At 35.0% G+C, this 11,483-nt stretch overlaps 1 protein-coding gene across 1 annotated transcript in view; it reads left to right on the top strand.

The window, feature by feature from the left end:
- The window catches only part of BCAS3 (BCAS3 microtubule associated cell migration factor), a 512,946-nt gene that overhangs the window by 252,780 nt on the left and 248,683 nt on the right, over window positions 1-11,483 (top strand). The window contains 2 exon segments of the mRNA XM_039885843.1: window positions 3,888-3,988; window positions 6,415-6,611. Of these exon segments, the coding sequence (XP_039741777.1) occupies window positions 3,888-3,988; window positions 6,415-6,611 (298 nt within the window).

Here is an 11,483-nt window from a genome sequence, read left to right as displayed (position 1 = left end):
TAGCTTTTATTTACTCACTAGAAGCCCGATCTGCTTTCCTGAGGACACAATATAAACAAGTCTGTCTTACAGTTACCTCATAATGGTCTGCTCATCCTGCCCTTGCTTGTTGATCTATACTTATCAAATGCCTGTGTGTTGAGGCAGTACTTTGAAGTTGCATTCTCTAAAGCAAATTGACAGTGTATCCTTTTTAGTTAGATGGATAGTCTTGTTTTAAATTATTTTACTAGTAGGGATAAATGTAAAGATAGAACGTGGAGATATTTTTTTTTTTCAGAATTCCATATTCTTTCCTTGTCCCAAGTTTATTATATAAGGACAGCTGAGAAATGTAAAACATTCTCAATGTTTTTCTTTAGGTAGAAGATATGCATGTTGTTCCATTAAACTGAGGTTTGCATGATGTGTAACTTTTTCTACAAATAAACTCTCTTAAGTTCTCTTTTCTGCCTCCATTCTAACAAATATGGAAAAATTAATTCGAATCAATTATTACCCCCTCCAAAATTGCATCCAAATTTCATAAGGCTTACATAGTGCAAAGATATGAGATGGGATAGTTGGGGGACATTCTGTCCTTATTGTAACCATTGAGATGTCTCAGTTCCCTACCTGTTCATTGGTTATTGGTTCATATAGGTCTCTGCAGCACTCATCCTTATTTCTATTTCAAAGCCTATAAGTTCTTTGGACCTTGTTCACACTATGCTTGGACACATATGATTATCGTCTAATCCGCAGGGAGCTTGGGGAAGTTGTCACAGACTTGGCTGTGCAGATATAGGTATACCTCTTTCTACTCTTGCACAGTGTGGGATATCTTGCTACTTTCTTGAACTCTGCCCAAGAATAAAGACATGATTTTTCACAGCTGTTCATCAGTAAAATTTCTGGGATTCTGTCAATTCCTACCTTTCCTTGAGGATCCTTCTCTCCCCTCCCCCTTTCTGTTTATGATACTCTTGTTCCAATTTAAGAATATCTTTCCTAATAATTGACTGGTCAGAGATCATGGAAGTTTTGCTCTTAATTATCATACATGCAATCTCATTTTCTTATCCCACATCAAGATTTTGAATCCTTTTTTCATTATGACCTAGTATGTCATTGCTTTTCCAAGATAGTGAAGATGGAATCTTCTTTCTGCCTAGATTGGGGAAAATTTTAAATGTAAAGAATGTGAGAGAGAGGGAAGGATATTTTTTACATGTTGAAAAATATCCCACCAGACATGTATTTTTATATTGTGATACTTGCAAATGTTTCAAAGCATTCTTAACTAGAAAACTATTTTTATGTAAACATAAGGTATGGAAATGCCTCTTACAATCTCTATTTAGAATTCGATTCAGATTTAATGTTACATAGCTATATATTTGGTATTTTTACCACTTTCTTTGGAAAGCAGAGGGTGGTTAAGAGGAGGAGGAGGAATATTCTCTTTTTTTAACTTTTCACTATGGAAAATTCCAAACATATACAAAATTAGAAAACAATAGTATAATGACTCTCCATGTACCTATCATCCAGCTTCGATAACTCATGACTAATCTTATTTCATCTATAATCCAACTCTTCACCCTATCCCTGCCATTAGATGATTTTTAAGTTTATCTTATTCGAATGATCGATAAATAGGATTCTAACCATTCTGGTGCCATTACTTAGTCCAGAATCCAAAACCCCATCCATTCATTTAAAACTTATATAGTGGTTATTCTGCAATAGGGACCAGCTTAGGCTCAGCATATGTAGAAGGCAACATAAAACTCCTGGAAAAATTCCCATTAGGTACTAGTTAGTTACACAGTAGTATAATATCTCGGTTCTCTTTAAAACTTTCCAATATCTTTCCATCACATTACCCTAGCTTTAAATCAGTTAAGCAAACAAGCAAGCAAGCAAGCCGTAAACTATGTGCTGCTCTTCCCTTTCTGCCCCCTTTGCCTTACTGACCCATCTTCCACTCTCAACCTGCCTCTCCACAGCCAGCTGCATCGGCCTCCTGATAGTGCTGAAACACTTCCTCCTTGTTCCCACTCCAAAATCTTTGTGCCTGATATTGTGGTGGTAACACTTTTCCCTCAGATGTCTGCACGATCTGTTCCCTCACCTCTTTAAAATCCTCTCTGCCCTCAGCTGCTTTCCATAGTTTGTCCTGACTTCTAGATATTTGTCCTTAGTCACCTTCTTGACTAATATTTAGTGGGTAGGAGTCTCAGAGATCCTCTTGCTCTGTTCCGTATTAAGATTTTAATATCAAATTTATTAAAAAGATGATACGGTTTGGGAACAACTCAGCCTTTTGCAAGCATAAATTTACTTATTAGTCCTACAAAATATACCAAAATTACTTCCAAGAGGATGCTTAAATGTTAATTAGATAATTATGATATTCTTTTCTTCATGATATCATTCAAAAAAATCACAAGAAGTTAGGTGTTATGCTTTGGCGATCACTTATGTTTTGTGCCTCTCAGCTGTAGAACTATGATTCTAAAGAACTAAGAGGTAATAGTTTTCACCACTGCAAATCTTACACTTTAATACTATTTATCCCCATATGATGAGTAACTGCCTGGCTTATAGGTACCATTTCTTCTCTGCCAGCGAGTTAACATAAGGTGTTTGTATGTGTCCTTTAAAATCTTGCCCTAGGTTCTACTTTGTCTACTTCATTTCTATCTGTTTCGCTACGATTTAGTTCTTCAGAATACCTCGTCCTGGCACGAGAGCAGTGAGATTAGTATTCATAGTCACTGCTCTTAATATGCATTAAGAAATTTAAATATGTTCGTATCCTTTGACTTCATTTTTAGGAATGTAGCCTAAGGAAAATGCACATGTAGAAGTATATACACTTATCTCTGGGCGGTGGAAATTATGAAATTATTTTGTTTCTCGTTCTTACCACATTTCTTCAGTGCTCATCTACTTTTCTTCTTCCTTTTCCCCCTTCTTTTTCTTTTCTCTCTTTCTTCCCAGTACTTTGTTGCATTATTTCCTTTAGTATTAAAATGATGTATAGAGACAGAGAGTTTATGAGAAATCTCTGTATCTTCTTAATTTTGTTGTGATGCTAAAATTGTTCTTAAAAATAAAGTATTTTATAATAAAAATAAGCAAATAAATAATATGAGACTTTAAAGAAGAGGCTAAGCTTTTATGCGGATACCATTTGGTTCATAGTAGGAACTCAGTAAATATTTGTTGAATCATTTTATTGCTTTGACTAAGCACAGGTTCCTCTTTGTATGAGAAAGTAGGCTCTTTGTAATTTAAGCCTGTCTCCTACCACATTAGAATCAGAGAAACAACTGAAATATCTAAGAAAATAAAAATTTTTTGGATAAATGAAATGTTTCAGGAATTAAAAGTGTTTTTAAATTAAAAATGCTTTTTTTATACCTTCCATTTATATGAAAGATTCTTAAAAATCTTATTCGACATTTGTTTTAAAAATTCCTTCCTGAATTATAGGAACTGCATCGTATTAAATGTTGTTATTGTTGTTAATTGGAGGTGATTTAAATGTCCTAAATCCTAAAGGCCGGGAAGTGTATTGGTACATGTCTAATGGATTTGTCTCTGCTCCTTAATGTATTTGTGCTGTTTAGATGTAGTAAGTTATTTCTTTCTTTTTCAGTGATATATGTCACAACTAAATTCCTGTAGATATTTTTTTAAAGTGTGCTCTTAATTGGAGATCTTTCTTATTGCTAAGAAATTCATTCTTGTTTATTAATTATTTGAATCGCCTTTGTGCATTAAATGTCATATTTTATCTTTTAAATTATCACAGGATCCAGGATGGTTTTGCCCACCTTCATTTTTTTCCACCGCATGAATTGAAGTTATTTAAATGTGTTTTCTTTTTCCTGTAGTGGTCCCCCCTGGAAGTCCCGGCCCCATTACTCGGCATGGGTCCTATGACAGTTTAGCTTCTGACCATAGTGGACAGGAAGATGAAGAATGGCTTTCTCAGGTAAAACTCCAAAATGTTTGGCCTGTTAGAGTGCCTGTTTCTATTCTTGAATTTTAAAAATTATTTTTCTTAGAAGAAAATGGAAAGAATCGGGAACTCTTTTTAGAACTGCTAATAATTGATCATTTGTCTTTCCATATGAAGAATTTCTCATAGATACTGCTGTAGGGATACATACACCCATGTTGTAGTCACACACGTGTGTACATTAGCTTTCATACAGAGGGCATAAAATATGCCTGTCTTTCCAACAATCCATTTATATCCTTTAGGACCTTGGATTTTAGGTAGATGCTTTGGGTTAAAATAAGAATTGACCTTATTAAAACAGTGAAGCCATTCAATAATCTTTGGGATTTGTTTTATGGAGGCAACATTTTCCAAAGATTGGGCCCATACTTTGATTAGGAAAGTTCAGCTTTCTAATCTGCACAAGTCTTGGTTGTGCCTGACTGGGTGTCTTTTCCTAAGCTTATGTAATGCTACTTCCAGTCATTTCTGAACCAGTCCTGGAGCAGCTTCAACTGACCCTTTCTCCCCTTGCCAGGTGAAGCTGTCTTCATCTCAAGGGCTTTAAAATAAAAGGTCCTTGGGCAGATTTCAAAATGATGAGATTATAAATGACTTCATTACAAATGCTGTTATGTCTGCTTCAAGTCTGACATCATTTGGTGAAGTTAATGACCTGTCTCAGATTACCAATCCAGTGGCTTTTCATCAGACAGGTGCCTCAGTGGAGGCTGGGTGCAGTTACATTGCTTTCTCAGGGAGGGTAGCCCGAAAAACTAAAGGGAGTGTGGACACTGGAGAACCAAATTGTTTCTGGGTGACACATTTCATCGCACCTAAAATACAGGAAGCACCTCGAAGGAGGGTCAGTGCTTCAGGTCCTGGCACATGGAGGAACATCCTTTCTTGAGGATACCACAATAAAGAAAAAAAAAAAGATTGGCAAAGAAACCACTGTCCTTCACTTCAACTTTTCAATTAGAAAAAGGGGTAATGTGTGCTGTCAGTGTGAAAGTATATACAATATGTTTGTACTGCACACAACAGGAGAGTGAATAGGAACATCTGGCCATCGCCTCAGTGAAATTGCACAGGCATCTGTTTACCTCTCGGCTCTGTGACACTGACGGTTTTGAGCTTAAAATACCCAGAATGCTTTATCTGTGGCCTAATTTACATTGCTGAATACAACTACTTGAATCAGAAATCACTGTCCTAAATCTGAGTAGTTTTCCTTCTGTGATTAGTGGGAATGTGAATATTGTTCCAAGACCACGATGCTTTTTTTGCCCATTAGGACTTGCAAACACAGAGCTGCACTCTGTGAACCTTTTCAGTTATGCTTTGTTCAGAATTAATCACTGCAATCAGAGAAATGTGATTAAATATAAAAGAACTCAGGGCAAAAAGAAAGCACGTGGGAAGTCAGTTCCATAAAGTACATACACAGACATGGATGTAGCAGTTACAAGACATTGAGAAATAGACTTACACCAGAGGTCCCCATATTTAGTCACTCATTCACGTTGCTCATATGTAAAATCATATAATATGTTTGTTTTGAAGTTTTACCCAGTATGTTTTTACCTCTACTTTGTCTTTAAAATGTTCAATGTAATATTGGCAACATTCCTTCCGCCCTCCATAGAACATAAAATTCATAAAGCATTTTGGACTTACTGTTTGGTAGCCCTTAAAATACCTGTGTCAATGTTCATGGTAGTTGAGAAAACACTTTAAATAAGTAATAGTATTTTAAAGACATATCTGGTTTGAGAGAAAATATGCAGTACTCTCTTCATTTGAAAGTGGATTTTGGGAGAGTTTGAGGGCAATATAGTAAATATTATAATATTTAATTGTGGAAAGAAATTGGGCTTTGGGTGTTTAAAATTATTTCAGATGGTTTCTTTTCCTTGAATGGTTCAAGAATAACTTCAGGTTTGTCGTGAACTTGATCCTCAGTGAAAGAATTACTTTTAATTTGTAGATTTATAGGTGTAGTATTCAGTGCATGCCCACAGAGTGGTAAGTACTGTCTAGAGTGAAGGAAAAACGTAGTCCCTAGGGAGCTGACACTAGTTATATGAGGCAGGAAACTGGTCTTTTTATTCTTATGTGATTTTTGTATTGTATGTGTGTGGGTTGTGTGTGTGTATTTATACACACCACATGCACACATACACACTTAAAATGAATCTTTTGTTTATTTTTGTGAAAACCTGTAGGAGCGATAAGGTGAATGTCTATTAGGCTGTGATACTGCCTTTTGATTGTGGATGCCCCGTTCCTCTCCCCACTTGGTTAAGATGGGTGTCTTGGAGAATGTGGGTGTTCAGAGACAGGAGGGGGGGATCATGAAAGACTCTCAAAAAGAGATCATAGCACATTTAATCCTGGTTCCTAATCTGTTTCAGGTAGAAATTGTAACGCACACTGGACCTCACAGGCGTCTGTGGATGGGTCCACAGTTCCAGTTCAAAACCATCCATCCCTCAGGCCAAACCACAGTCATATCATCCAGTTCATCTGTGTTGCAGTCTCATGGTCCAAGTGATACTCCACAGCCCCTTTTGGATTTTGATACAGATGATCTTGATCTCAATAGTCTCAGGTAAGAAATAAGAACTAGGGAGTCATTTGGCTAGATTAATATGTTCATTCGTAATGAGCATCTAAGGTAATATTTACATTTTCGGCAGAGTATCATGTTGCTGAATATATGCACTGTAAGTTGTAAGTCATTATTATCGCTGGAGATCTTATATGGGATCCTTGCACAAATAAATATTTGTGTTTCAGATCGTATTTCCCTGTATTGAATATTCAGTACATTTCTTAAAGCCATCTCATTTTGTGATGCCTTACTCATATTTCTAACTGCTTAAAGTCTTATGATATTCTCCTTTCCTGATTTTTCTGATGTTTTATCTTTCAATTAAACTACATCTGTCCTAATCTTGCATATTAATTCTTTAGGCTTTAAAAAGTTTTTGGATGAGAAAGTGTTGATATAAATTTACCTATAGTTTATCATCTGTATATACTTTTGTTCATCAAAGATATTCCTCATTTGTAAGAGTCATAATACAAGGTCTACACAGTATTCTTTTATTATCGGGTTTTGTTGTTTTTTTTTTTAATGCAGCTGAGAACTTTTTGACTTTTGCAGTTCAGTTTGCTTAGCAGTTTAGTTTGTTAAACCAAGACTGACACATTTAGGTACAACAGGCAATGAAGGACTCAGTCTAATGTAATATAATTTCCCTTTCTTTGTCTTCTTTTTATTTTTTTTATTAAACTTATTGGGTTGACATTGGTTAATAAAATTATATAGGTTTAAAGTGTACAATTCAGTAATAGATCATGTGTATATTGCATTGTGTGTTCACCACCTAAATTTAAATTTCCTTCTGTCCTTGTCTTCTCTTTAGACAAAATTCTATAATGTATCTTTATTTGAATCTAAAATAGCCCTCTGACCTTTTTCTTGCATCTTTTTAAAAAAAATGTGGAAAAATATATTCTGAACAGATGTTGGAAATACATTTTTATCTACCTCTTTGTCAACATCGACAATAAATCTTTGTAACAAAGCAGCTGTGGCAGAGGTGGATTAGGCCAACGTGTTTCTTCTTTAACAATAATTCCTATAATTGAACATGTCTCCTTTAACACCTTTTTTAGTGTTTTAATTTTTTGCTTAGTTTGCTTTGTCTTTTATTTCTTTCATACATGTTGCTTTTTTTGCCTAGCATATTTTCTTTCCCTTTCTAGAAATTTCCCCAGGTTGACACACGATAGTGACAATACAGTGAGTGCTAGACCAATTTCAATTGTAAATTTTCAGGAAGTCAAGTTTAGTCAGTCCTCAACTTAGTGATTCAGTGCATAGTCATTTATATTTATAACACATTCGGTTACTTAGATGTTAATAGTAAGGCTTTTAAAATAGGTGACCTATAAGTCTGTGTTTATTCTCTTTACTGGCTTGCTCACAAGACACTAATTTTTTTCGTTTGTTTGTTTCTGATGACTGTTACCCACTGCCATGATAAGACTCTGTCCCTTTTTTTTTTTGAAGAATATCTCTAGCTCCCATATATACAACTCTGTTCGTTGATTTCATGACCGCCTCTGGCTTTCTTAGTTACTTCAGACATAATCCTTATCTAAGAGCTCTCTAAATTACTTCTTCGAACAATGCTATATGCCTGAAATCCTTCCAGAATTTTCTTCAGGGATTTTCATTTTTCTTACACTAAACAGCTCTCACTGTTTGTTGTTTAAATGACTTTAAATTCTTTATGTTTGATTAGAATATTGTCATGTTTATTGGACACATATAAACTTTGGAAACCTTCGTATTGGGTCACAGATTTATTAAATTTCTTTTGATCGCATTTGTAATTTATATAATATTTTTAAGTCCCTAATTTCCTTTTTCTGAATTAATTTATTTATTCAATTAGAGTTGACATTCAGTATTATTTTATATTAGTTTCAGGTGTGCCCCATAGTGGTTACACATTTATATAATTTACGAAGTGATCCATCTGATTAGTCTAGTACCCACCTGGCATTATACACAGTTATTGCAATATTATTAACTATATTCCCTATGCTGTACTTTGCATCCCCAAGACTATTTCATACCTACCAATTTGTACTTCTTAATTCTTTCATCTTTTTCACCCATCCCCTGAACCACCATCCCATCCAGCAACCATCAGTTTGTTCTCTGTATCTTTGAGTCTATTACTGTTTTGTTTGTTCGTTTATTTTGTTCTGTAGATTCTACATATAAATGAGGTCATATGGTATTTTACTTATTTCACTTAGCATAATACCTTCCAGGTCTATTGTGTTGTCACAAATGGTAAGGTTTCATTCTTTTTTATAGTCAAGTAATATAAATATGCCATTGTATATATGTACCACATATTCTTTATCCAATTGTTATAATTTATATTTAAAATTTGAGCATATCAGCCCTTGACTAAGACCTCGATCCCATTTAGAACACAATTTTGATGGGAAATTTAGATTTGTCATATGTCATTTCACTTATAAATGTCCTGTATAGTACCATTTCCAGCCCAGCATCTGATTAGAAATCCAAATATTTATATTCTCTTCATTCCTGTCGCTGTCACTCTGTCCCATCTCCTCAACTCTGTTTCTTCAACATTTCTTTAAGCTTATGCACAATGGCAATATGGTTGTTGGCCTGACTTCCTCCTATAAATTGTGAAGAATTTGTTTAGAGTTTTTTTTTTGGCTGAACTCACCCAGGACCCTATCCTGTACCCCATAAGATATTACTACGAATTATTCGTTGCTATGATAGTCTGCCTCCCTGTATGCTAGCTAAAATAGGGAACAGGCAGGCGTGATGTTGACTCTCATATCCATCAGGGAACCAGGCATGGCTTAACCTCATTGTAGCTCCCTAATGTAAAAAGGTCAATGACCTGAGAAATAGATAATGTAAAATAAGTCTTCATAATGTAATATGAAGTCTAGTTTTGCCCTCAAGATTAGCTTCTGAGACATTGGTTACATTTAATTTTTTCAGCTAGTCCATTGCTACTTCTCTCAACCTCTCCCCGCCCACCCCCCCACACACATACACATACACACATGTGATTTTTTGTTTTTTGGTGAGAACACTTAAGATCTCTGTTAGCAAATTTCAGTTATCTAATACAGTGTTAACAACTATAGCAAACAGCTTATATATTATATCCTCAGACCTTGTTCATGTTATTTTAATTGATACATAATGCACATAAACTTCCCTGTATAATTCAGTTGTTTTTAACATATTTAATGTCCCCACCATCTAATTCCAGAACACTTCCATCACCCCTACCAGTTTGTTTTATTTTCGTCTTTTTTTTTAATGGAAAAATTTCAAGCATAAAAACATGTGTAAAGTTAAAGAGAGTAATAGAATAAACCTCCATGTATCTATTACCCACCTTTAATAATTTTTGGCCAGTCTTGTTTCATCTGTAGCCCCATGTACACCTCACCCAAAATTGAATTATTCAGAAACTCCAATGTAAATTGAATTAATAATAGGAAATTTACTAACTCATCTAATCTGTTTATACCAAGAAGGATTTTACTTTGGCTAACTGACCATATCTAACAGACTAGCTGCTTGTTTCTCTTAACAACCAGAAAATCATCTTTTGCATAAATTAAAATAAATTGCTTCTCTTTTCTCATTGGCCCAAATTGCCTTGGGCTTGTCCATCCCAGAGCTAAGTAATCTCTGCCATGAGATGATGGGATTTCCATGACTGGTTTAGAAAAATAAACTGGAGTGAACAAATATTGGGTAGTAAACCATATTGTCCACTAGAGCAGTGATCGGTATTTGTATATCAACATTTCCAGCTTCTAGCACTAGATCAAATGCATTGTCCTTCACCTCCTTCTCATTTCTTTCTTTCATATAAAAAATACACATACATTTACACTGTGCTTTCAATAACTAGTCTTTTCCACTATTCATACTTGACATTTCAGGCTTCCATAATCTGTCCCACGATGCTTATCAACCTCTTATCTTCCACCAGGGTCCACTATGAACTCTATGTTTCAGCCAAATCATGCTCCTCAAGGCACACTGCACTTGTCAGGTTCAGTCACAAATCCAAGGGTTTGCTTGTTCAGTGCTGAAAGTGCACTTCTTGCTCCTCTGCATATAAAACATATCAGATTATTGTACACAGATGCAATTCCTGTTACAGTTCCACAAAATCTTCTCGATCTGCTGTGGACCATTCATTCATTCCTCCATTTCCTCATTCGGAGCTTTTATTACTTACTTCATTCATGTTCACATGTTACTTTTCTATTGCATTCGTCATGAATATTAATGTGCTATACCACATATCCGCACATAGACCTTGTATTTCATCTTTTGTTTCTGCTTGTTGCTAGAATAATACTGACGCATGATTAATATTCAGCAAATACTTATTGAATAAACAAATTACCAAAATGCATGCATATGTTGTTATAACAAGGTTTTATTCCTCTATGTTCCTTGGGACTCTCAGATCTTTTAGTCCTGCAGATATTTTAATGTGAGTAATATTAATCTAATACAGCTGGAAATAGACTCTTGGCATTTGTAGATTTACCATTCGTAAGCAGCTTGAAATTGTATGTAGTAAATTGCAGTTTTGCTGAGACTCTAATTGATTTTTACATGCTAATTGGTAATTTTATGGAAGTAACTCAATTAGATAGTAGTGATCTTAGCTAAACGCCTGGCAGTCACATCCCAACACAGCTTCATTATCCTATGCTTGTTGTCATATATAAAGAAACTATCGTTGAGGATTTTAAGGGAGTTACTAAAAATTTTATATCTTGTATTGCTGCCTTTTATGGAAGGTGTTGCTAGCTATGGCACTATCATGAATTAGAGAATTTTCAAAATTCTTCATGTTTGTTTCTTGCAAAC

This window comes from Pteropus medius, unplaced genomic scaffold (genome assembly GCF_902729225.1).
Source record: "Pteropus medius unplaced genomic scaffold, Ma_sr-lr_union100, whole genome shotgun sequence".
In the NCBI taxonomy this organism is placed as follows: domain Eukaryota; kingdom Metazoa; phylum Chordata; class Mammalia; order Chiroptera; family Pteropodidae; genus Pteropus; species Pteropus medius.
The sequence above is the reverse complement of the archived record's forward strand: the minus strand, read 5'-3'. Positions and strand labels throughout refer to the sequence as shown.